Consider the following 25,817-nt stretch of genomic DNA (forward strand, 5'->3'; position numbering starts at 1 on the left):
TGCAGCCAGCTTGGCCATGGCTGCCTCCTGCCCGCGGGGACGGCAGAGTGAGAAACTGCATAGGAGGGGAGCCCTGGCCCACTGGGCCTGCCAGAGCCCCTACCTGGGGCAGTAACCCCCAGACTCCCACCTCTGACCAGAAGCCCAAGCACGGTGGGCTCACCCAGACTCTCCCTCAACCCCCAGCCACCAAGACCGAGCCACGCGCGGGAGACCCTCCCGGCACCTTGGTGAAGGGCTTCTTTCTATCCTTCAGCATGGCGGCCCGCCAGGTCAGCAGCCGCGAGCTCTCCAGGGCCAGGGCCATGTCTGCCAGCTTGAACTGCAACAGCCCACCCGGCCAGCAGTCAGCCACTGGCAGAGGGAGGCGGCCAGGGGACTGGGTCAAAGGCCCAGCCCTGCAGCCCCCACCCGGTTACCTGGATACCCTGGAGCTTGGTAAGGGGCGCCCCAAAGGCCCTGCGGTTCTCGGCGTAGTTCACAGCACAGTCTAGGGCAGCCTGCGCGATGCCCACGGCCTGGGCGGCGATGCCAATGCGGCCCATGTCCAGGGTTTGCTGCGGGGACCGTCCTGGTCAGTGGCTGGCCTGGGCCTGGCCCCAGCTGCCCCCACCGCCTGGCTCACCATGGCTATCTTGAAGCCCTGCCCTGGCTCCCCCAGCAGGTTGTCCTTGGGAATGCGGCAGTCCTCAAAGATGAGGTTGGCGGTGGACGAGGCCCGGATGCCCAGCTTGTCTTCCTTCTTCCCCAGCGTGAGCCCAGGCGTTGGCATGGGAACCAGGAAGGCACTGATGCCCTGAGGGACCCAGACAGTGATCTTCCCAGAGGCTGTCCCTCCAGCCAAGGCGGCCGCAACAGCCACACACGCTCCAGCACCCTCCTCCCCACTCTTGGTCTCAGGCCGGGACGCCCCCTGCTGGTTTCGGCAGAAAGTGCAGACTCCAGCGACAGGTCTAGGAGGGCAAGGACAGGCAAGGGGCTCCAGGAGGGGAAAAGGGGTTGGGACCTAGAACCTGTGGGACGCTTGCAGTCAGGAGGGCTGCAGTCCGGAGGGTTCCCCGACCGTCCCTCTGGGTCCCCACCTTGTTTTGCCGGGCTTTGTCCGTGCTGGCAAAGACCACAGCGGCCGAAGCCTCCCAGGAGTTGGTAATCCAGGCTTTGGTGCCGTTCAGGACCCAGGAGTCCCCCTCCGCCCGGGCGATGGTGGAAGCGGCTCCCGCGTCGCTGCCATTCCCTGCGCCCACACAGGCTCAGGACCAGGGCCACCCTGCACCAGGGCACCACCCCAATCACCCTCCACAGGCAGGCACAGGGACCCGGCGTGCTCACGCTCCAGCACCGCGCCCAGAGGGCTCCTGAGGGCAGCTCCAGGTCCCAGAGCTCTCCGGGACAGCCCAGGGGGCCGTGGCGGGCGGAGCTGGGCGTCCCCAGCGCTCAGCTGGAGGCCTTCCCTTCGGCCTCTTCCTGAGGGCACCCCCCGACTCCGAGGTGGGGGGACAGGGAGGTGACCCCGCCCACCGTGGTACCTGGTTCACTGAGGGCAAAGCAGCCGATTTTGTCGCCACTGGTGAAAGGAGTTATCCACTGCCGCTTCTGCTCCGTGGAGCCGAACTTCAGGATGGGCCCCAGGTAGAGAGACTGCGGGGGTACAGCGGAGCGGGCGGAGCCTGGATCCCGGGGCGCAGGCACTCTCCAGCCCGCAGGCCCCACCCCACGCCTGCTCTCCCAGAGGCCTCCCCGGCAGATCCAAGTCCAGAGATGTCTCCAGGAAGACCAGGCTGGGTGCCAGGGCCTGGCTGTCCCCCGGATGCTGGGACACAGGGCACAGGCCCTGCCGCAGGCCCGCCCTCCCGGTGTCCCGGGCCCACGGGCTCACGTTGTTGACGCTCATGACGACGCCGGCGGAGGCGCAGCCGCGGCTGATCTCCTCCATGGCGATGGCGTAGGCCAGGTAATCCAGGCCGGCCCCGCTGAGCTCCTCGGGCACGTCCATGGCCAGAAGCCCCAGCTCGCCCATCTTCTTCACCTGCCCAGGGAGGTGTCGCGGTCAGAACACGCCCTCCTGCCCCAAAGCCAGCATGACAGCACCGTCATCCCGGCCGTTCTGCCCCTTACCCCAGGCTGGCTCACTGCTGTCCACGCCCTGGACAGTGCGCAGGTGCAAGGACAGGGAGCTCCAAAGTGAAGTGCAGGCAGCACTGGGCCGTACTGACCTCCCTCCAGTTCCTTAAGCGTGTGCACGCGCACGCACACAGAGCACCCACTCCGCCACAGGGCCTTTGCACATGCTGTCCTAGATCAGAAATGCCCTTTACCTCCCTTGCCAACTCGGCTCCACCATCACTTCTCTTGGGTTGCCGCTTCTGACCTCGCTTCTGACCTCACTCGCTCAAACCCTTTAACTGAACATTTCCGTAGCACCTTGTAGCACTTAGGCAGCTGGGATTTCACATCTGTTACCTTGTTCGTTTTGATTAAGGTCCTCTCTGACCATGAGGGCTGTACACTGCTATCTCCCCAATGCCAGAGAAAGAATGAAAGGATAGGAGCTTGAGATTATTGATTTGTAACAATATGAGCTGAACGTCCCTAATCTGAAATCCAAAATGCTCCAAAATCCAAAGTATGTTAGACATTGCCACAGGTGGAAAATTCCATACCTGACCTCGTGTGATGAGTCACAGTCAAAATGCTGCAATGGAAAAATACTGCATAAATTAACTTCAGGCTACGTGTACAAGGTGGGACCAGCAGATGGCATGATGGTTATGTCGCTGGACTTCCACATGGCCTACTGCAGTTCAAGTCCTAGACCCAGAAACTTGAAACATGCCAGGCACGTGTGTGTGTGTCCAAAATCCCAAGAGGAGAATGGAGGAGAGAGGATTGCAGTATGGCCATCTCCTGCTTTCTGTCTCTCGGCAAGTGCATGCACCCTATAGCAAAAATGTCTCTCTTTAAAAAAGGTGCATGGGGGCCAGCAGATGGCATGGTGATTAAGGCACTGGACACTCCCACATGGCTGACCATGGTTTGAGTCCCGAACCTAGTGGCTTGCTTTCTCACTTTCCTATTCTCTGTGTGTCTTTCTCTGTTCAAATGAAAATAAATGAATGAGTAAATATAATTAAATAAATAATTCTTTAAATAAATAAATAAATAAATAAATAAGGTGCATGTTGGGGACCAGCAGGTGGCATGGTGGTTAAGGCACTGGACACTCCCACATGGCCAACCACAGTTCGAATCTTAGACCTGGTGGCTTGCTTTCTCACTTTCCCTCTGTGTGTGTGTGTGTGTGTGTGTGTGTGTGTGTGTGTGTGTTCAAATTAAAATGAATGAATAAATTAAATTAAAAAATAATTCTTAAAAAACAAAAGGTGTATGTAACCCAAGAATTTTTCAGGGTGAGATCTGCGTCCCATCCCCAAGATACGTCACTAAAAATATGCACAAATGTCCACTGCTGAGAGCGTGGAGAGCAGTGAGCCCTCACTGGAGTCGGACCAGAGGAGGAAACCAGGCTTTGCTCCTGGCGCTGTGGCAACATTCAATAAATATTTACCAAGTCAGTGAGGAGATACATATAAACACACATACCACAGGACTGCAGGAAATGTATGGGAAAATTGATTTTTTAAGTTTTTTCCCTTATTTATTTATTTAATTTTATTTACTCATTCTTTTATTTTTCAATTTGACCAGAGAGAAAGAAGCAGCAGGAAAGCAAGCCACCACGTTCAGGACTCAAACCATGGTCAGCCACGTGGGTGTCCAGCACCTTACCACCATGCCACCTGTTGGTCCCTTTATTGGGTTTTTGTCAGAGGGCTTGTGCACTTGCAGGAGAAAGACAGGAGTGGGTGTGTGTGTAAGAAATCACCCCACAGGGGGATGGCTACCACACAATCTCTTCTCTATTCTCCCTCCTCTCAGGATTTTGGGGCATGCACACTCGGGTGACCTTCAAGCTACCAGGTCCAGGGCTCAAACCATGGTCAGTCATGTGTGAGTCCAGAGCTTTAACCACCACACCATCTGCTGGCCTTCAGAAAGATGAAGTTTAAGGGGGCCAGCAGGTGGCATGGTGGTTAAGGGCACTGGATTCTCACATGGCCAACTGCGGTTCGAGTCCTAGACCTGGCGGCTTGCTTTCTCACTTTCCCTTTCTCTCTCTCTCTCTCTCGACTTTGTCTGGTCAAATTGGAAAATATAATAATAGCAAATGAAATTAAATAAGTAAATAAATATTTTTTAAAAAGATGAAGTATCGGGAACCAGCAGTTAGTGTAATGGCTATGTCGCTGGACTCCCACATAGTCGACGGCGGTTCGCGTGCCGGACCCGGTGCTTAAAACTCACGCCGGGTGCGTGTGCGTGTGTGCCCAAGATCCCGAGAGGAGAATGGAGGAGAAGGGATTGCGGCGTGACCATCCCCCTTGGGGGGTGATTTCTCGCTTTCTATGTCTCCCTATGCCTCCGCATCCGCCCTATAGCGAAAACTTCTAAAAAAAAAAAAAAAAAGATGAAGTATGAGTTTATTGTGGTGCAAAAAAATGTTTGAAATCCATGCATAGTTTCTCATAATATAAATTTTCTAAGGACTTTTTCGAGATCTCTCCTAGATATATTTCAAGGTTAAAGAGCCCCAAATCAGTTGGAAACATGAGCCAACTTCCTAGTTCCCGCTATAACAAAATGCCATCGTAAGTCATAGTTGCTTCTTTCATTTACTTTGCACATAAAAAGGCTTACATTTGGGCCAGCAGGTGATCTGATGATTAGGGTGCTGTACTCCCACACAGCTAACAGGTTTGAGTCCGGAACCTGGTGGCTTGCTCTCTCACTTTCCCTTTCTCTCACTCGCTCTCTCTGACTCTCTCTAGTGAGCACACACGCCCTATAATAAATGTTTTTTAAGACAGATTTTTGCTATAGGGAACATGCGCTTGCCAGTGAGACAGAGGGAAACAGAAAGCGAGAAATCACCTCCCAGGGGAATGGCCATGCTGCAATCCCTTCTCTTCCATGCTCCTCTTGGGATCTTGCACATGCATACACATGCACTTGGTGTGAGTTTTAAGTCGCCAGGTCCAGGACTCAACCCGCGGTTGACTACGTGGGAGTCCAGTGACATAACCATTACGCCAACTGCTGGTCTCACAATTTTTTTTAGAATAGTAAAAGTAATAATAAATAAAATTAAAAATGTTTTTGAGGTTTTTGCCTTAGGATACATGCACTCGCCAAGGACAAAGAGAGACAGTGAGAAATCAACCCCAGGGGGAATGGCCACACCACAATCCCTTCTCCATTCTCCTCGGGCATGCATGCGTAAGTACCCTGAAAGAATTTCAAGACACCGGGTCTGGAATTTGAACCATGGTCAGTTATATGGGAGTCCAGTGATGTAACCCCTATGCCATCTGCTGGCCCCCAAAATAAATAATTATTTTAAAAAAAAAAAAAAGAGAGAAAAAAGTTCTATTAAGGTTACAAAACCAGCCAAGTAAACAGAGACTGGCACGAGCCCTTTTCCCTAATTCTTACCCTACCTGCGTCTTAATTCTCCTCTGGGCTTTCCTCCTGCAAACTTATTTTTTTGGTGGAAAAAAAGTCTTCAGAGAAAGAAATATTAAGAAGTCACTAACTGGGGCTGGTAGGTGTGATGGTTAAGGGCATTGGACTCCCACATGGCCGACTGCAGTTCGAGTCCTGGATCTGGCAGTTTGCTTTCTCACTCTCTCTCTCTCTCTCTGTCACTCTCTGGTCAAATTAAAAATAAATCAAGTTAAATAAAATAATTCTTAAAAAAAATTAAAAAACCAAAGTCACTAAGCACCTACTACAGGCCAGTGGGTAGCTAAAAGTTCTTATCTGGGTCCGATTACCAACCCCAGGCAAGAAACTTAACCTCTGTACTCGGTTTCCTCATCTGAAAGCTGGAGATAACAAAGTACCTACTGCATGTCTTGACGATTTAATGTGGCAAATACATGTATAAGTACCTGGGATATAATAACTTCTGACTGTTGCCACTGGAGGCTACTGACATTGTTATTGCTATGATTTCAAAACACAAAATTATTCTGGATTTGGCAAGCTGCCTTACTGTCTGTGTGGCTGGTTCACTGGCCCGAACTTCTGCTTCATTCCCGGACTCCACGCTGGAACTGGGAGCTCAGCGCTGCGCCCGGTGACAGGGCTGAGAGCGAGAAGCCCAAAAGGCTTCAGTCCCAGGGAGGGAGGAAGTCCGCAACTGTCACCTCTGCGTCCCACTGGCACCAGAGGAGAGTCCAGTTCACACAGTAACAGGGAGAGTGGGAAGAACACTCGGCAGTTCCCGCCCTGGCTCTACCACGAGGCAATTCATGCACCTGCTCCTTCCTCGTTCGTACAAAAAGGGTCACAGCCAGCCTGGTGATGTGGCAGCCAGGCGCTGCCCAGGCAAGGCCGAGTGTGCAGGGAAGATCGCAGGCCTTCATGGGTCCTCCATGACCTGCGCTTGCTGGGCAACCACACCATGGACTGGGAAGGCTGGGGGATTGCAGCCTGAAACCTTGTTGAGGGTGTATATGTTTCTCTCTCTCCTGCCTCTCTCTCATGAAAGAAATCAACATACTGTTTTGTTTTGTTTTTTTTTTTGAGAGAGATTTTTGCAATAGGGTGCATGTGCTCGCCAGAGAGACAGAGACAGAGAGACAGAAAGCGAGAAATCACCCACCAGGAGGGATGGCCATGCCATAATCTTTTCTCCTCATTCTCCTCTTGGGATTTTGGGCACGCACACACATGCACCCGGCTTGAATTTTGAGCCACCAGGTCCAGCAGTAGCCACGTGGGAGTCCAGCACCTTAACCACTATGCCACCTGGTCAGAAATCAATATACTTTTAAAATGAAGAGATAACAGGGCTGGACCCATGGTGTAGTGGTTAAGAGAGGTGGATCCCACATGGCTGACTACACAGTTCAAATCCTGATCCTGGTGGCTTGAAAAAAAGCACCCTGTGTGTATGCATTGTGCCCCAAATTCCCACAGGGTATAGACATGGAGGAAGGAGAAGGGATTATAGCAAGACCACACTCCACTGGAAGGTACTTCCTCCCTCTCCCTGTCTCTGTGTCTCTCTGGCAAGTACGTGTGCCCTCTGGCAAATTAAAATAAAACAAAAAGGGCCAACCTGTGGCTTGGTGGTAAAGAAAACTGGATCCCATAGGGCCAGCCACTTGGTTCGAGTCCCAGGCCCAGGGGGATGAAAAGCACACAGCATGCACATATACATATGTGCCCCAAATCCCAACCGGACGCAGAAATGGAGGAGAAGGAATTGCAGCATGACCACACCCCACTGGAGGGTGTTTACTCCCTTTTCCTCCCTCCCTGTTTCCCTCTGGCAAGAACATATGCCTCTGATTAAGTTTTTAAAAAAAGAAAAATTGGGGAGACAAAGATTATAGATATGAAAACACCTTGTGAAAGATAAACAGAATGCAGACGCTATCACTCCTGTTCCTCTCACACGTTCAGCACATCTGTACTGTGCAGCTGCAGGTGCAGAGGGAAGGAGGCTGCTACCTCGACCTCCTCTTTCCAGCCTCATTTCTGTCACCATTCAGAAAGATTAACTTGCAACCTGCACATGCACCTGTGTGTTTTCAGGCCCACCTGGGATCTGAACCTACATGGCTTCAGACCTCACAGGGCGTCTGCATTACTGCTGTGTATGCTTTTCTTTTTAAAAAACTATTTCATTTTTATTTATTATCATTATTATTTTCAACCTGCTACAGGGTATGTGCATTCACCAGAAACAGACAGAGAGGGAGGGAGGGAAAGTGAGAAAGCAAGCCACCAGGTCCAGGACTTGAACTTCAGTTGGCCTCATGGGAGTCCAGTACCTTAACCACCACACCACCTACTGGCCCCTGTTCCTGCTTCTCCATGGCGTATTTTCTTATTCCCTTCGTCTACTCACAGAGTGCTGAAAGGTGAAAGGGCAGGGCTGGGTCATAGATAACATAGGTGTATGTGTGTAGAGGGTGGAGAAGAGGCTGAAGCTCGACAGTCGTATCGTCAGCCAGAACAGAGCTGCCTTGCCTGCTAGCTGGCTTCTGGGATAACCACATGGAGAGTGGATGAGGAAAGGCTTTGGAGCCAGCCAGACCTGGGCTCTGGATTCTAGCTCCACAGACCAGCAAAACTTGGGAAGTCCCTGAACCTCCCTATGCTCCAATTTTCTCCACTGTAATGAAATCAAACAATCCTGATATTAATAGCTACCATTTTTCCAGTACCAGGTACCATGGATTTGGCATACATGACCTCACCTAGTCCTTGCAATCAATCCAGAAAGCACAATGGCCATTAGATTAGATCAAGCAGGGATGTCTTTAGGAGTAAATGAGATGACACCTGTGAATTGTCTAAGACTGGGACCAGCAGATAGCGTAGCAGTTACGTTGCTGGACTCCCAGGTAGTCAACTGTGGCTCAAGCCCCTTAAAACTCAAGCTGGGCAGGTATACACGTGCCCAAAATCCTGAGAGGAGAATGGAGAAGGGATAACAGTGTGGCCATCCCCCCTCGGAGGTGATTTCTCCCCGTCTCTTTGTCTCTCTCTGGTGAACGCACATACCCTATAGCAAAAATCTCTCTCCACAAGAAAAAAGTCTGAGACCTAAAAGCTGCTCAGATAACCTTAATGCTAAAGTGCCACTTGCCTTCTCGGCCCTGAGCTCCTCGGATAGTCCCACGACCCAGGCACAGTGGCTGATACACTGAGCACTCCCCTGGAAATGAAAACGCCAACTTTGCACTTAGACTGAAAATCAGGCAAGAAGAAGAGGCCAAAGGTCTGCCCTTCCACACAGCACTGATTCAACAAATATCAACTGTGTGGTATTTGTGAAGAATGAATAAGAGAACCATTCTAGTATATCATTCACTAGGTCAGGGGATATAGCTCTATCTATCTATCTATTTAATTTTAAATTTGACCAGAGACAGAAAAGGACACTGAGAAAGCCAGCCACCAGCTCCGGGGCTCAGACAGAGTGATAGAAACAGAGATCGACTATGTGGGAATCCAGCTTCTCAACAACCACATCGCCTGCTGGTCCCAGCAGGTACGTCTTAAACACGTAACGACCGACTAGCCCATGCGCGGTGGTTAAGTCAAAGGGCTCCCGAGTGTCCGACCGCAGGGATGAGAGTCCCAGACCCAGTGGCTTAAAAATCACTGCACGTGCTGGGAGTGATTTCTCCCTTTCTGTCTCTCTGGCTAGTACATGCTCCCTATAGCAAAAATCTCTCAAAAAAATAATGAAAATAAAATTTTTAAAAATTCCGGGTGCATGTGTGTGCATGCCCAAGATCCCAAGAAGAGAATGGAGGAGGAGAAGGGACTGCAGTGTGGCGATCCCTCATGGGGGTGATTCTCTCTCTCTCCCCAGTGAGCGCACATGCCCTCTGGCAGTATTTATTTTTTTAAAGAATTATTCATTTAATTTTATTTATTATTATTCTTATTCAATTTGACAAGAGAAAGTGAGAAAGAGAAAATGAGCCACCAGGTCCAGGATTCAAACTTTGGTCAGCCATGTGAGAGTTCACCACCACACCACCTGATGGCCCCCCGCTCTGGCAATACTGTTAGAAAACAAAACCAAAAACATGTACTTGTTGGGACCACCAGGTGGCATGGCAGTTAAGGTGCTGGACACTCCCACATGGCCAATCATGGTTTGAGTCCCGGACCTGGTGGCTTGCTTTCTTACTTTCCCTCTCCTCTCTGTGTGTGTCTCTCTCTGGGCAAATTCAAAGAAACGAACAAGGGAACCAGCAGTTAGCGTAATGGCTATGTTGCTGGACTCCCACGTAGTCGACCGCGGTTCGCGTCTCGGACCCGGTGGCTTAAATCTCACGCCGGGCGCGTGTGCGTGCGTGCCCAAGATCCCGAGAGGAGAATGGAGGAGAAGGGATTGCGGCGTGACCATCCCCCCTGGGGGGTTATTTCTCGCTTTCTGTCTCTATGTCTCTGTCTGTCTGGCAAGCGCACGAGCCCTATAGCGAAAACCTCTCCAAAAATAAATAAATAAATAAAATAAACGAACAAATAAAGTTAAATAAATAACTTAAAAAACCATGTACTTGCAAATGGGCAGAGTATAAACAAAGAACATAGTGGCACAGGAGAACAGCATGGTCTGGCAGAGATGGTGCTGGATTCAAGCCCTTGCTCTGCTCTGCAAAAGATTAGCTCCAGGCCCTTGAGCATGCCATTTAACCCTTTCATAAGTCAGAGTTTCATAGATCGTTCAATGGAGTGTGTAGTAACAGTACCTTGATCTCATAGGACTGCTGTGAAGAATGAATAAGAGAACCATTCCAGGTGCATAGAACAGAGCCTAGCACAGGGCATGCATGAGCCAAGTGTGAACTATTATTACGCCAGCACAATGCATGGTATGTAGTAAGCGTGTACACCCTCCACATGCTGTTCTGGAAGTTAAATCCTCACTAGAAGCCTCATGCTGGACAAGAGAACCCTGTGGAGGGGCCAGAAGGTGTCTGGTGGCTAAGGTGCTAGAAATCCCATAGAGTCGACCACGGTTCAAGTCCCAGACCCGGCGGCTTGCTTTCTCTGTCTCTCTCTCTCTGGCAAAACTCATGTGAAAAGAAATAAGTCTTAAAAAAAAAAAAAAAAAGAGAGAGAGAGAAAGAATCCTGGGGAGCATTTCCTGGGGCACAGGCCCTGCCATGGTGTTCCCTGACTTGGGACTGGGTGTGCCTGGCTGTCAGTGCCACCAGTCAGCCAGGAGCTGAAGGCAGACCGCCACTGTGGGCTGCTGAGGTTGGCACTCTCACCTGAGCCGCGGGGAAGAGATGTTCCCGGTCCACCTGGGCGGCGATGGGGACCAGCTCCTTCTCGGCAAAGTCCTGGCATGTCTGACGCAACATCTGGTGTGTCTCGGGCAGTTCCACAGACTGGTAGACAGTGTGCAGCTGCCGCCAGGCCCGAGGACGGAGAGCTGCCAGCAGAGACAGGAGTCAGCGAAGGAGAATATGGGAGACCTTGAGTTGTAATAATAAGAGCAATCTATGAACTCAGTGGTTCTCCAGGGATGATTCTGGCCCCGGGGGGACATGTGGCAATGTCATTTCTAGAGGTCACAACTGGAAGGGGGAATTGCTATATCTATCGGTGGGTAGAGTCCGAGGATGCTGGTAAACACCCCACAACGCCCAGGAAGCCCCTATGAAACAGAATTATCAGCTCGGAATGTCATTAGCGGCGCTACTAAAAACCCTACACTAACTGGACTTTACCACAGTCCTCAACACTTCACACACTACCGCATTTGATCCTCCGTAAAACACCACCAGGAAGACTAAGATCTGAAGCCTTAGGCAAAGGTCTCTCTAAGGCTCAGTTTCTATAAATGCAGAGAACACCAGCACCCAGCTCCTGGGAACGAGAGGATTCAAGAAATAACACCCAGAGCACTTAGCTCAGCTCTCACCAAGGGTTCTCTTACTGTGGTCCGGGGGAGAGACCTGGACCAGGCAAGGAGCCCCTGAGCTGACCACAGCTGGAGAGAACAGTGAGACTCATGGACCCTGCCTTACGCAGTCAACAACAGGGCCAGCAGCGGCACAGCCACCACAATGCCCTCATGTTCTCTGACACTGGATCCACAAGGGAAAGTCCCAGTTGGCATCAAGGTCTCCCTTTGCAAGCCAGGCAGGCAGAGGCTGAGCGAGGATGGCTGCAGGAAGAAGAGCCCATTGGCAGTGCCTCTCTATCTCAGGTAACACAGGAACTTTAAAAAAGTTAACCTAACGTTTAGCTAACACTTAGTTAAAATCAAATCAACATTTACTGAGCACCTGCTATATGCCAGGCGATGTACTGTTTACATACGCTGTGACTATTCCTGCCAACAACTCCCGGAGGACTGTCGTACTTCTCTGTGGTCCCTAAACGCGGGGGCCAACTGCGGCCAAGCAGGGCTGGGAGGCTTGTCCAAGGTCACAGAGTCCGGGTTCAAACCCAGGCCTGACTCTTGGGGAACGGTGCATCCTGAACCTCTCCTGGGAGACACGAGCGAGAAGGGGGTGGTGGAGCCGTGAGACCTCTGCTGGCAGTGGGGGGTCAACTGGGCAATGGGGGCCAGAGCGGGAGCCACGGATTCTCGAAGGACCGGGTCTGCCAGGCGCGAGAGGCCGCAGAACTAGGGCAAAGGCCGCGCGCGCGCCCGCGCCGAGGTAGAAGCGTCCCACCCAGGCCGCGGTCCCGCCGAGCGGAGCCCGAGCGCACTCACCTCGGTGGAGGGGGCCGCAGGCCCGGGCGAGCAGCGCAGCGGCCATGGACGACGGGGACATGGACAACCTACAGGGTAAGGCGCTCCTCCTCGGCCACCTCCCGCTGCAAGCGCGGGTTCCGGCTGCGGGGGGCCGGGCGGGCGGAGCATCGGTCACGCCCCCTAGGAGGCGGGGTCGGGGCGCTGGCGCGCCGGGGGCGGGGCTTCCCTGCCCTCCAGTCCACGTGAGGTCTAAGTAGGTCCCTCTGCTGACCTTGCCCTACTGTTAAACGTCAGGACGGGACCAGCAGGTGGCGTGGTGGTGGTTAAGGCGCTTGATACTCCCACATGGTTAACCACTGTTTGAGTCTCAGCCCTGGGGGAGGGGTGTGTGTGTTCCTTCAAATTAAAAGATAATAATAGGTGAATGAATAAGTTTAAAAAATTAAAAAGGGTGGGGGGAAGTCGAGACAAAGCCAAAGGACTCTTGCAGAAAGGCCTCAGTTCTTCTTAAAGCCCCATAAATAAGGGGACGGAGGCACTGAACATTCCCACACTGCTGACCACAGTTCAAGTCCTGACTCTGGCGGCTTGCTTTCCCACTTTCCCTCTGCTCTCTCTCTGGTCAAATTAAAATGAACAAATGAATAAATAGCATAATCTCTGGTCAAATTAAAATGAACAAATAGTGTAATAAGTAATTTTTAAAATTTTTTAAAAGGATAAATTTTAAAAAAACCTCTGAGGGGGGATATCTCTCTTCAAATCCAATTCATCTGGTGAGCTCTCCAAGGCCTGGCCCTCCAGTTCCTTGGCTATCTTGGCTCCAGTCACACAAGAGTTTTTCTCCCTCATGTGGGTCTCAGTCACCCATGCTTACCTTGGCCTCTCTAGGCCGTTTCTCCCCCTCAGCTCTCCATTCATCTTTCTGAGATTTTTTAAAATAATTATTTATCATTATTATTCTTTTTAAGTTTGTTACAGGTCACATGCTCACCAGAGAGAGAGAGAAAGCAAGCTGACAGGTCCAGAACTCCAACCACAGTAGGCCATGTGGGAGTCCAGCACCTTAACCAGCATGCCACCTGCTGGCCCTATTTTTTTTTTCTTAGAGTGAAACAGATGTTTTTCTTTGACTCATCATGTCAAGATCCTCTTGCCCCAAACTCCCGGTTGACCAGGAGGAAGCACATGCCTCCACTGGGCCTGGCCTATGTAGGTGGGTCTGCCCCGCACAGCAGTGTTCTATTACTGGTGCCACCATGACTGGGCCCCATCGCTCTTTATGTAGTTATAGCACTTTGCATCTGAGATTGTCTTTTTATGATAAAGCACATGCACATGTGAGAGAGAGAGAGGAACACCCCCACGTAGGGTCTTGGTCACACTGCAATATAATGTTAAATGTTGATGAATATATTTATATCCTTGATTTATTACATGCTGTAAACATGCTTTTTTAAAACCATACTGTATCCTACAAGGATATATGATTATAGGGGCAAGCAGATGGCATGGTGGTTAAGGAAGTGAACTCCCACATGGCCAACTACAGTTCAAGTCCTGGAAATGGTGGCTTGTTTTATCATTTTCTCTCTCTCTCTCTGGTAAGTCCACATGCCCTGTAGCAAATTAAAAAATAATGATAAATAAAATAATTCTGTATCCTACAAGGATATATGATTATAGGGGCAAGCAGATGGCATGGTGGTTAAGGAAGTGAACTCCCACATGGCCAACTACAGTTCAAGTCCTGGAAATGGTGGCTTGTTTTATCATTTTCTCTCTCTCTCTCTGGTAAGTCCACATGCCCTGTAGCAAATTAAAAAATAATGATAAATAAAATAATTCTATAAAAAGAATATGTGATTATAGGTAAATCACAAATTACAATTAAAATAGATATAAAAGAAGCTTCCAAATCTGCAGCACAATACTATTCCCCCCAGTCATCCTAGAAACCAGCTACACTCACTCACTCAACTATTTTTTTAAAGATTTATTTATTTAGTTTTATTTATTCATTCATTTATTTTAATTTGACGAGAGAGAGAGAGCAAGCCACCAGATTCAGGACTTGAACCAGGGTCGGCCATATGAGAGTGCCTAGCACCTTAACTATCATGCCACTTGCTGGTTCCAGACACTCACTCAACTATTTATAGAAAAGCCATGTAGTAGCCAAGATAAGAGAAACTTGGAGTCCACGCTCCCCACACACATCTGCTCCCAGCAACACAACGGGCCCAGTTAGGAGAGGAGACACAATAAGTGTACTGTGAAAATCTTCCTTTTATTACTGTCCGTTGTGGCAAAATAACATTTTATACAAATAAGTCATCTAATTTACTTTGAACACAAAGACAATACAAACTGGGCTGAGGATCTTGGGTGAAGTGGGAAGGAGGAGAAAGGACAGATCAGGTCATTGATGTGTTTTATATTCTGTGAAAAATAGATTTACATGGAAAAAATAGACTTTCACAACTTCAATGACTTCACATGATCCTTTAACAAACAAAGAGTGAATCCACCTCCACCAGATCCTTCTGTGGCAACGATGTTCTGTGACATGGAATGTGGGTGACATAGCAGTTCCACAGGTAGGCTCCCACACTGGGTACAGCAGCACCCTCTGCAACAGGCATCCTTGTGCACAGGCAAGGAGTCCGTGCTGTCATCTGTAGGACAGACCGCCCTCATCCCCATACCTCACTGATATCACAGTGACACTGGCCACCAGAAGAAAGTGACTAAATTTACAATGAAAAGTACCCTAGGAGCCTACCAGGAATGGCAGGACACATGGAGGGAGAACTCACAAGACCTGTACATTAAACTCAGCTGATTAAATCCATTCCAGAAATAAGCTCTACTTCAACTGAATAAATATGTTGAAGATTGTCCAATCGCTGCCATTTCAAGAATTACCAGTCTACAGTTAGCTCCAAACACCCCCAGAGAACTGTCTCCATGCATTGGAAATCTGATGGCCCAAAGACTGAAGTGTCTGGGAAGCGAGCTCCTGAAATGCTTCAACTGCAAGACAGCCTTGAGCTAACACTTAGGACACAAGCACCAGCCTACTTCAGCCCCAAACTACATCACTGTATCTATGCTCAAGAACATAGAATGAATAACCCAGGATCTTCTTTGGAGAAACTAGAAGAGCATCTTAGCCCAAAGTCTGTACAGGGAAAGAGCGACCATATCCAGAGGTTCCAGAGCAGAGGGAAAGAAGCAAGTCAGAAGAGGAAGAGGTGCAAACAGCAGGCCCCATGGCACGCAGTGGGCCTGCCAGTCTCTGGAATGTGTTCCCTCTAGCTGCCTCTCAGATGCCGGCTCTTCTCAGAGGGCACACCTTCCATGCAGGTAGGTTTTTTGCCCTCCATTCTATCACCCACTAGATAATTGTTATCAAGTCAGACCTTTAATCACATGGACTCCTGATACAACTTCTGATTGGTTCAGTTACTTTCAGAGAAAGTATGACTTACAACTCTTCAATTCAGATAGAAAAGCTCGAATTTCACACTCAGCCTAGTCAACACCCCTGAGTGGTAATGCTTCTCAAGCGTTCCTGAGCAGCTGGATGCAGGAATCCACAGCCTCAAATACAGAACACCAGACTCTCAGTGGCAGAAGATGGCAAACTCCCGTCCTGCTGGACACCAGCTGAGCTCTTGGCCTCAATATGGTCTCCAGTGATGGACCAGCAGTTAGCATAATGGCTATGTTGCTGGACTCCCATGTAGTAGACCGCAGTTCGCGTCCTGGACCCGGTGGCTTAAAACTCACGCCAGGCGTGTGTGCATGCATGCCCAAGATACCAAGAAGAGAATGGAGGAGAAAAGATTGCAGCGTGGCCATCCCCCCTGGGGGGTGATTTCTCTCTGTCTGTCCGGCTAGCACATGCGCCCTACAGAAAAAAACTCTTTAAAAAAAAAAAAAAAATATATATATATATTTGTGTGTATATATATATATATATACACACACACACACATATATAAATATATATGGTCTCCAGTGAGAGAAAGGCCAGCCAGCAGGGAGAGGAGACAGCACTGCTCAAGGCAGAGGGCCTCCCTCCTCCATCCTCTGGGTCTTCCAGCAAAAGCTCTCGGTGCAGCAGGGCTAGCGCAGTGCTGTCTGATGGACTGGATATTCTCTGCCCTGGGATACATTCCAAGACATACTACTGACCAGAGCTGCAGACAGCTCTGAAAACACACTCTAGGTATTATTTAAGCATCAAAAATAGAAGCTCTCGCATCTGGGCTTCAGTCATGGCGAGAAGGGATGGTCCTGAAACTAGACAGGAACATGCAAATCCCATCAGATGAGCCACAGAGAAGAAGAGGGGCAGGAGACAGTGCTGAAGTCTGTCCACAGAGGAGGAGGGAAGGAGGGCGATGCCACTTTCCCCAGCAGCACATGGACAGAGCCACACGTAAGGCACCTGGATTTGTAGTCGACTCCAGTTCTGAATCACCCAGGCAGGGGAGGAGGAACCCACTCCACAGGACACATGGCCTTGTCCCTCCTGCAGAGGTAGGACCCAGCGTCAGCACAGGGGTCACATGATGAGAAGGCTGCCATTGTCTGGCACCAGTGAGGCTCTAGCCTGGCACAAAGCACCAGACCACTGGTCAAGGCCACTCACACGCGAGAATCCAAACTGGAACAGTACTGGGTGGCAACTGCTTCTGTGGCAGTGCTGGCTCTTCCCTCCCTGGTCCCACACAGGCACAGCCCTCCTGCCACAGGTACTGGGGTGCCTCACCATGACTCGCCACACACCTGGGTCCTTCCTACTAGCACCTTCCTATCAACGCTTAATGGAGCCTGGCCCAGTGACACTCTTCTCAGCAGGTTGCAGTCTGGGCTGAGCATCCAACGCCCCCACACAGACAACAGAGGGAGCTGAACCAGCAAGGAGTCTGTGCAAGGAGGGTCAGGACAAGAGGGGCCTGCACGATGTGTGAGGGAAGCCTTTCTGAGCACACATCAGTCTAACAGGCTATTCGAGCCACTCCCATCCTCTTCCAGCACCCAGTACAAGTCCAACTGTAGTCTCAAGGGTCAGAATATGCACTACTTAGGTCTGACCTGCCAGGAGGGCTCCAGAAACTACTTCCATAGAAAGGCAGATAGGAAAACCCTCCTAAATAAGAAATCTAAAGTTGTGGAGGCAAATCCCCATCAAAAGCCAATTCTCAAGGCTCTGCTGAGTAGAAAACATCAAATCTCTCCTCTAAAGTCGCCACCCGTTCCTTGCTGTGCTCTCCCAACGTGAGCCAGATTAGCCTGGGAGCCTTATTAATACTCTCACAAGTCTAAGCGCACATCACATATGCTGCGAACACCACTGAAACCTTAGAAAACCTTCCAAGAAGTCTGGAAATAAAAATGCAAAATTCAACATGGCCTGCTCTGGCCCCAAGAGATACTGCTGTTCCATGAGCAAGACTGACGTGACATGTCCTATTTCAGATGCTCCAAACTTAGGAGCCAGGAAAAGCAGAGAAGGCTCTCTGTCCTCCAGAACAAACACAGGAAGGCACTGCCAGGCTGAAACCTCTGTCTGTCCCCCAGAAGGGCTGGCTGAAGACCCCACAGTCAGACAGGTAAGCAGGCCTCTCCACGCAGTGGAGCTTTCCCCCACCCCCCCCCCCCCCCCCACTTTCCAGTTTCTTCCAGGTGATTTAAGACTGTGTGCCAGCTGAGAGCAGGCCGTGCTGATGGCAACACCAGAAGTGGGAGGAAGAGCCTCCTGGAGGCTTCTGGCTTCCCACAGACTCAGGAACCTTGTGGGGAGCTGCTAACCTATAAGCAGGTTTGGTCAGAGCCTTCCCGCCTGGGCCCAACTCCACCTGGAGAGATGGAGGCCTGTCAGGGCAACCACTAAATAGCTAGAATTACATGAAAACAAGTTTTCTTTCTTATCTGGGTTCTAGGAGCCTTATTCTAAATTTTTACTTTACTATAGAACCTCTGCGACCTAAAGGGCAGGTAGGAAAAAGGAAGAAGAAATACTGGGGAAGAACACAGCACTGCTTGGCACTTCCTTAGCACGCAGGAAACTGCCGTCCCAGCCTCGGCTTCCTGGGGCCAGGTTCCAGATGAGTGATGACAAACAGCAGCTTCAGTTGCCCCATGTGCCAGGGTCTGTGGCCGCAGCCAAGCGCCACCTGTCCACTTGGGCAGCAGTCACTGGCCTCCATTGTAGGCATAGTCAGCCTTGTTATGCATTATCAGCTTGTTGTCCACAAAGTAGAAGCTGTCAGAGCGGGTCTCATAAGGATTTTCAATCATCAAGCGAACTGCAAGTCAGGGGAAGGAAGAGCAGAGTTACTACATGTGAGTCTGCCTTGTGAGTCTGCCTTGCCAGCTGGGTGAGGAGAAACCTAGTATCCATTCCAAAACTGCAAGTGCCCTTAAGAGCTGGGGGTCCAGATACCCACTCCAAGCTATGGGTGCACTTGACTCTCCAACATGGAACCTCCTTGATCATCTCCATTCTGGACTCTTACAACCAGTGCTCGGGGACATGTGCTGACCCTTCTGCCAACTTGGAACACAGCAGAGTGAGGCAGGCCCTGGCTTCTGGCCTGGACCCTCCTCTGGACATTCCTGTCCAAAGTCAGAAGCTGTGCTCACTGTGCCCACTCCGACAGTACCCTGATGGCTTAAGGAATCCTGGTGGAAAGAGTACAGGTGGACCAAGGGCCAGAGGCCTTCTCCAGGGGCAACTCAGGGGCCAACACTTAAGTGACCCAGCCAGAGGTCTAAATTTAAGTCTATTGTTTGTTTGGGCAACTGTCCAGTTCTCTTCAGCCACACTAGGGAGTAATTAGCAGCCACAACCGCCAGTCGCTCTGAGTTAATGATTACAGGCCATTTGAGTACTCTGCAGGAAATGCTATTGTTCACCACAGTTCTCAAAAGGTGAAACTTGTTTTTAAAGTTTTTTAAGCCCACCCAGGGCAAAGTTATTTGGTTTATATCCAGAATATTGACCTCCAGGCTCTTTCAGCTTCTCTGGTTTCATAGGTAAACTGTGTAATGCAATACATAATCTTTCCTTGAAGTATCCAGTCAGCATAGCTTGAGAAGAGGGGTTCCAGCCAGAGCTGAACCCCGGCTCCCATCTCAGCCATCTTCAGTTAACCAGGTAAAGAGCAAAGAGTACCTGGTTTACAGAATAGGACAATCCTTTTTTTTTTTTTTTTTTTTTAAATAATTATTGGGCCAGCAAGTGACATGGTGGTTAAGGGCACTGGACTCCCACATGGCCAACAGTGGTTCTGGACCTACCAGCTTGCTTTCTCACTTCCCACTCCTCCACCCCCCTCTCTCTCACTCTGTTCTCTCTGGTCAAATTAAAATGAAATAAATGAATAAAGTTAAATAAAATAATTCTTTAAAAAAATTTTTTTAAAGAACTATTTACTGGGACCAGCAGATGATGTAATGGTTACATCGCTGGACTCCCGTGTAGTCGACCAGTTTTAGTTTTGGACCCAGCAGGCACATGTGCATGCACGGGTGCCCAAAATCCCAAGAGATTGAAGAAGGGGTTGTGGCGCGGCTATCCTCCCGGGGTGGCAGGGGGTGGTGATTTCTTTCTGTCTCTCCATCTCTCTCTGTGTCTTTGGTGAGTGTACATGCCCTATAACAAAAATCTCTCTCTCAAAAAAAAAATTATTATTATTTAACAATAAAGAAGTATATTTATACATTTTCCAACATCTAGATATTATGGTTATTAACATTCTCTGTGTGATGTCACTTTGGGTTTTTTTGGTGACCTAACACGGGAGAGTGTGTGTGTGTGTTTCATGTTCCATATATATACCGAGAAGAAAATGTATTCTTTAAATACTGGGGTACAATTCTCTCCCCATGTTGTGATGTTCAAATATTCCTGTCCTAACTCACTTTTTTTTTAAGAATTATTTAATTTTATTTATTATTATTTTAATTTACTATAGAGCACATATACTCACAAGAGAGAGAAAAAATCAGAGGGGAAATGAGAAAGCAAGTCGCCAGGTTTGGGACACGATCCATAGTCAGTTATGTGGGAGTCTAGCATCTTAACCGCCATGCCACCTTCTGCTTTTTTATTTTAATTTCTTCCATAAAAGAGAGAAAGAGACCCCAATAGGATCTTCGTGTCACGATCCTATCCCCAACTTCAGCCAGCTAAATCACAGATACAGACACGCATACCCAGCATGCACAGGGAGACCTCAGGATGCAAATCCAGGACCTTATGTGGCTCAACATTGTGGAATGCTGTCACTGCTGCACCACCATAGCTGGTATATGACAATCTTTTTTTTCTTTTTTAAGAATTATTTTAGTTTTATTTACTATTATTATTTTATTTAACCAGAGAGACAGAGAGAGAGAGAAAGAAGGAACATGAGAAAGCAGACCACCAGGTCTGGGACTTGAACCGTGGTCAGCCACATGGGAGTCCAGAACCTCAACCACCATGCCATCTGCCAGCCCCAAGAGAGATTTTTGCTATAGGGTGTGTGCACTCACTAGAGAGATAGAGAGACAGAGACAGAAAGCGAGAAATCACCCCTCATGGAGGATGGTCACGCCTCAATCCCTTCTCTTCCATTCTCCTCTCAGGACACATGCTCACTGTGAGTTTTAAGTCTCTGGGTCCAGGACTTGAACCACGTTCTACTATGTGGGAGTCCAGCATTGTAACCATTCTGCCACCTGCTGGTCCCAGAATATGACAATATTTAACAACCTGGGATTTTGAGAAAACCAGTCTACATACATGAACCCTTTCCCACACTAAGACTAAATCTCACCATTATTCACAGGGTCCCACTCACATCCTCACAAACCTTCTGAAGCAAGGTTCCCTAGATACTGGCAGAAGATGCCAACCTGAGACAGCTAGGCCAAGGTCACAGACTGGGAAGCTTGTACTTGCTCTCCAGTTCAGTCCACATCTCCTCCGGCCTAGGCTTCAAGGCAGCCTTTTCCTTCGAGTGTCTTCTTTGCTCCACCTTCACTGCAAACTACTCATCTCAAGACAGCACTTTCATCATCGTACTCCCAAACTGCCAACAGTCCTCTAGTTCCTACTGGGTCTATTCTGGCGGTTTATCTAATCAATCCTTTATTTAGGCTGCAGTATCACATCTAGCTCTGATTAACGAAAAAGTGAAGGGCCAATGGCTGGGACACAGTGGAAAACTATGACTCACAGAAGGTAGGAGAAGGCCTTATCTAATTAGAACCCCAGGGACTATCACGGGCCTCCTCTTATCTTTGTTAGTCACCCCCTTTTCCACAGCAGGCATTGAAAAAGGATGGCTCTATTATTAAAACCTCAATGCTCCCATCCAGGCAGAATCAGAGTTGGAAAAAGGAGATAGGAGCAAAAGGAAACGAGAAGCCTGAGGTCAGATGACTAAGTATGCCTCAAGTCCCTACAGCCATGTGACTAAAAGAGAGTGGTGAACTAGGGTGTTCCTCTCAGCTCTCAGAATCTCGAATGCTGTAGAGCCAGGGAATACATACTGACATCCTCAGAGAGCTGGGGAAACTCGTAGATGTGTTCACAGGTGTTCCTACTGCTGGGAATGCAGAAGCCGAAATCAAAGTCGAAGTTTTTCAGCAAGCGTTCCCGAAAGTAGTGCCGTTCAATCATCCGGAAGTTTGACACAGGTTTGTCTCCCACTGTGAACTCCACTCTGCAAAATAAATCTCTGTGAATCCTGCTTTGCTGCCTGCCTCCTCTAAAGCCAACTCAAAACCAACTGAGAACATTCTTTCTGTGGCCAAGCGGAACAACTCCCCTCGGAAGCAAAGTTACTCACGTAGCCCCGACGGTCCGGAGGCGAAGGAATGCTGGTGTGAACTGATAGCGCACAAAGCGTCCTGCACTGAGGTCCACATCTCCACCTTCCTCCTCCTGCTCTTCCTCCTGGTCTGAAAGAACACATGGACTCCTGAGTGGGCTGTCTTGACACCTCCAGTCCAAACGGCACAAGCACAACCAACAAATAGTACTGACATCAACAGTACAGCGGCCCACATACACTGCATACTTAACTATATTCTGCACAGAATCCTCACAACAACCCTGTGGGGTGTTACTGTCTCCCATTTTATGAAGCAGGAAGCTCAGGTTCAGCGAAGTTAAGTAATGTGTCTGAAATCCCCCAAATAATAAATGGAGGGAAGTGCTAACCCAAAGAATGAGACTACAGGGAACCAGCAGTTAGCGTAATGGCTATGTCACTGGACTCCCACGTAGTCGACTGCGGTGGCTTAAAACACACCGGGCGCGTGTGCGTGCGTGCCCAAGATCCCGAGAGGAGAATGGAGGAGAAGGGATTGTGGCGTGACCATCACCCCTGGGGGGTGATTTCTCGCTTTCTGTCTCAATATCTCTCTCTGTCTGGTGAGTGCACACGCCCTATAGCAAAAACCTCTTAAAAAAAAAAAAATGAGACTACAAAAGTTGAAACTAGTCAAAAAAGTTCCCTCAAAGATATAAAAACTTTTGACAGCCAGCAAAGACAAACCACTAGAAATAATTTTGTTATCTAAATGGAAGACACAGACCTAACCTTGGGATACTGTACTTCCTTGGGGGATGCTTATTCGAGGCCATACTAAGCCCAACCCTCTGAGCACCTAGGAAAGAGCAAAGCAGATGGGCAACAAACCAACATGTGGGGCCTCCATGAGGTGAATGCTATCTCTGGTCCAACCCATTCCTGAGCCCAGGAGATGAAAGATTACTAAAATCAACCAAAGAGCTATGCGAACAAGAACAAGGAGCTAGTACCCTCCAGCATAAAGGAAGGACACTGTCTCCAGGCCTAAGCTGAACATGGGTGCAACCTAGAAGTCTTTTTCAGCAAACATCTCTGCCTGTGACAAGCTAATAGCACTGGGTCACCAGATTGAGCAGGGTGGGTTCACACTCAGAGATTCTAGAGCCCTGACTCCAACAATGTGATTCAAAGAGTCAAACCAACAATTGTCAGGGATCAAATTCATGAGAACAAATGCTGTACTAAGGTACCAAATCCATGAGGATATTCTAAGTAAATAAGAACCTTAAATGTAAACTAGAAGTTGAAAATCAAGCTACTTGACAAAAGTACTACTGCAGCTGATCTTAAGACAGTTCAGTTTTGTACTGAAATGACTGTTCAAAGCCCAGTCTAATCCAAAACCAAGCCGTGGGGTCCTTGATACATCATAGGTGTCATATAGCTTAGGGATGAGACCACCACAGACTCGGAAAGCTAACCAGCCCTGACCTAACTGTCCCAATATAAGAACTCACACGCTTGAACTTTTGGGTACCTTGGTCACTACTGACTGTGACAGCATAAAAAATACTGGATTGGGGTAAAACCAGAGCTCTAGCCTTAGCTTTGTAATTAATCAGAGCTGAGAATTTCTCAGAAAAGTCTTTTGACTTCTCAGGGGTACTAATACTTGCCTTGCTCTGAGTAGCAAATCAGATGAGATAAGCTTTGCAAAATAAGTTGTTATTACAGACTACAGCCTGTATTATGGAAGGTCTCTCTGCCGGTGTTCTAACCCATTCTTAACTCCAGAGGGCGCTAAATCTCCAGGTACATGCTCCCAAGAGGCCTGTGGTCTGACAGAAATGAACTACACTGGAACTGCCTCCTCACAAGTCAGGAAGCTTCTTTCAGCCTAACTTAAAGAACCCAAGTAGATAAGTTTATGGGTTTCTTGCTCTGGAAAATAGTAAAGATTAAGATCCAACTAGAACTTACCAGAAATTCCAAGGCATCCTTTTTTTCCTTTCCTTTTTTTTTTTTTTTTTTTAAAAGATGTTTGCAATAGGGCATGTGCATTCACCAGAGAGAGAGAGAGTAAGAGGGAAAGTGAGGAATCACCCAACAGAGGGGATGCTGCAATCCTTTCTCCTCCGTTTTCCTCTTGGGATATGGTACATTCACACACATGCGCCTGGCGTGATTTTCAAGCCACCAGGTCCAGGGCTCAAACCATAGTCAACCATGTGGGAGTCCAGTGCCTTAACCACCATGCCACCTGCTGGCCCCCCAAGGCACTATTTAAAGAGAATGAGAAGACTGGGGTGAAACTGACTCAAGGGCAGGACTATAATCTTCAATATCACCCTTGCAGAGAACTCGAGGCTCAGGTGAGCTCTCCTCATTATGGTTTAATTTCAAGGATTCCTTTCCTAATCAGGCAATATGATAAGATGAAAGAGCTTGGGAACTTAGAAAGTATCACTTGGCAATTCTGGGCCTCAGTTCTTTCTCTGTAAAATGGGGATAATAACTCCCCATAGAGGTGTGAGTGTACAGAAGCTGATGTGTAGAAAGATGTGGGGCACTGTGACAAGCATGGAATAGATAGATACTTCACAAACATCAGCTTCTGAAGCTTCAAACCAGCACTCCTGGTAAGCCAGGCCGTGAGAAGAGGTCACAAGTGTGCACGATGGAGTCCAAGAAACAGGACAAAAGAGCAAACAAATATTTGCATTTCAAAGATCTTTGGTCCCACCTGATAAGTGGTGGAGACAATATGAAGCCTACCTGAAACACAAGGTTTGGCAATCTCAAAAAGCACTGTCCCTGTCTCCAAATCTCGAATTTTGAAGCGGGTGAAGTCAATACTGTAGATGTTGTCTTCTGGTTTACATAAATAATCTGAAATAAGAGAAAGAGAAAAACCAATGATTTAAATAATTCTCTAAATCTACCATTTATTTAATTCTTAAGTTTTAAAGGAAACATGGTTTTTTCCCCCCACCCAATTCACTTAAAATACTCTTGAACTTCCTCTGGTATTACCACAAGCAAAAGTTGTGTGTACAGAATTAAAGAACACAAAGAGAAAAAAAGTGTGTGAAGGGATTTGATTTTGGATAAAAGGTTATCATAGAAACTGTAAATGGGAATAGAAAAGGGGGTGTCTTTGGAAATCTTTCATGGTCTGTCATCATGGATATAACAGGGCAGAATTTTTTTAAAAATTATTAACCATTTATACTGACCTAACGGATAATACAATGCTTATTTGCTAACAATTGAGTATCAGAAAACAGGGATCAGCAAACTTCTGCAAAGGGCCAGATTATAAATAAAATTACTTAAAGTTTTATTTTATAGGCTTTGTGGCCATTGTGGGCTGCCATTGTAGCACAAAAGCATTCACAGACAATATGCAAATGAATGTCTATATTCCAATATAGCCATATTTATGGACATTGAAATATGAATTCTATATAATAATCACATTTAAAAATGTAAAAGCCTGGACCAGCAGCTGACGTGGAGGTTATAGCACTGGATCCCACATGGCCAGCTACACAGCTGAGTCCCAGACCTCTTGGCTTGAAATTCATGCCAGGTGGACGTGTACATATTCCCAAAGTCCCAAGAGGAAAAGGGAGAAGGGATTGTGGCCTGGCCAACCCCCACAGGGGTGATTTCAATCAATCTCT

At 48.5% G+C, this 25,817-nt stretch overlaps 2 protein-coding genes across 2 annotated transcripts in view; both read right to left on the reverse strand.

Annotated features, from left to right (window-relative positions):
- Nucleotides 1-12,472, reverse strand: part of ACADS (acyl-CoA dehydrogenase short chain) — a 13,475-nt gene extending 1,003 nt beyond the window's left edge. The window contains exons 1-9 of the mRNA XM_006151520.2: nucleotides 12,326-12,472; nucleotides 10,869-11,032; nucleotides 1,877-2,026; nucleotides 1,527-1,638; nucleotides 1,083-1,234; nucleotides 626-796; nucleotides 420-557; nucleotides 227-322; nucleotides 1-27 (exon numbers count right to left, since the gene is read on the reverse strand). Of these exons, the coding sequence (XP_006151582.1) occupies nucleotides 1-27; nucleotides 227-322; nucleotides 420-557; nucleotides 626-796; nucleotides 1,083-1,234; nucleotides 1,527-1,638; nucleotides 1,877-2,026; nucleotides 10,869-11,032; nucleotides 12,326-12,386 (1,071 nt within the window). The 5' untranslated portion in view covers nucleotides 12,387-12,472. The remainder of the gene's footprint in view (nucleotides 28-226; nucleotides 323-419; nucleotides 558-625; nucleotides 797-1,082; nucleotides 1,235-1,526; nucleotides 1,639-1,876; nucleotides 2,027-10,868; nucleotides 11,033-12,325) is intronic.
- A 3,888-nt stretch (nucleotides 12,473-16,360) lies between these two features.
- Nucleotides 16,361-25,020, reverse strand: UNC119B (unc-119 lipid binding chaperone B; the record flags this gene model as incomplete). The annotated part of the gene is given in 4 exon segments (XM_014588968.2): nucleotides 16,361-18,630; nucleotides 21,866-22,038; nucleotides 22,165-22,276; nucleotides 24,907-25,020. Coding segments are annotated over 4 exon segments (512 nt in total), but the record flags the coding sequence as incomplete, so codon positions are not given.
- Nucleotides 25,021-25,817: the final 797 nt, after the last annotated feature.

The sequence above is a fragment of the Tupaia chinensis genome, unplaced genomic scaffold (assembly GCF_000334495.1).
Source record: "Tupaia chinensis unplaced genomic scaffold, TupChi_1.0 Scaffold000320_1, whole genome shotgun sequence".
NCBI classification, from domain to species: domain Eukaryota; kingdom Metazoa; phylum Chordata; class Mammalia; order Scandentia; family Tupaiidae; genus Tupaia; species Tupaia belangeri.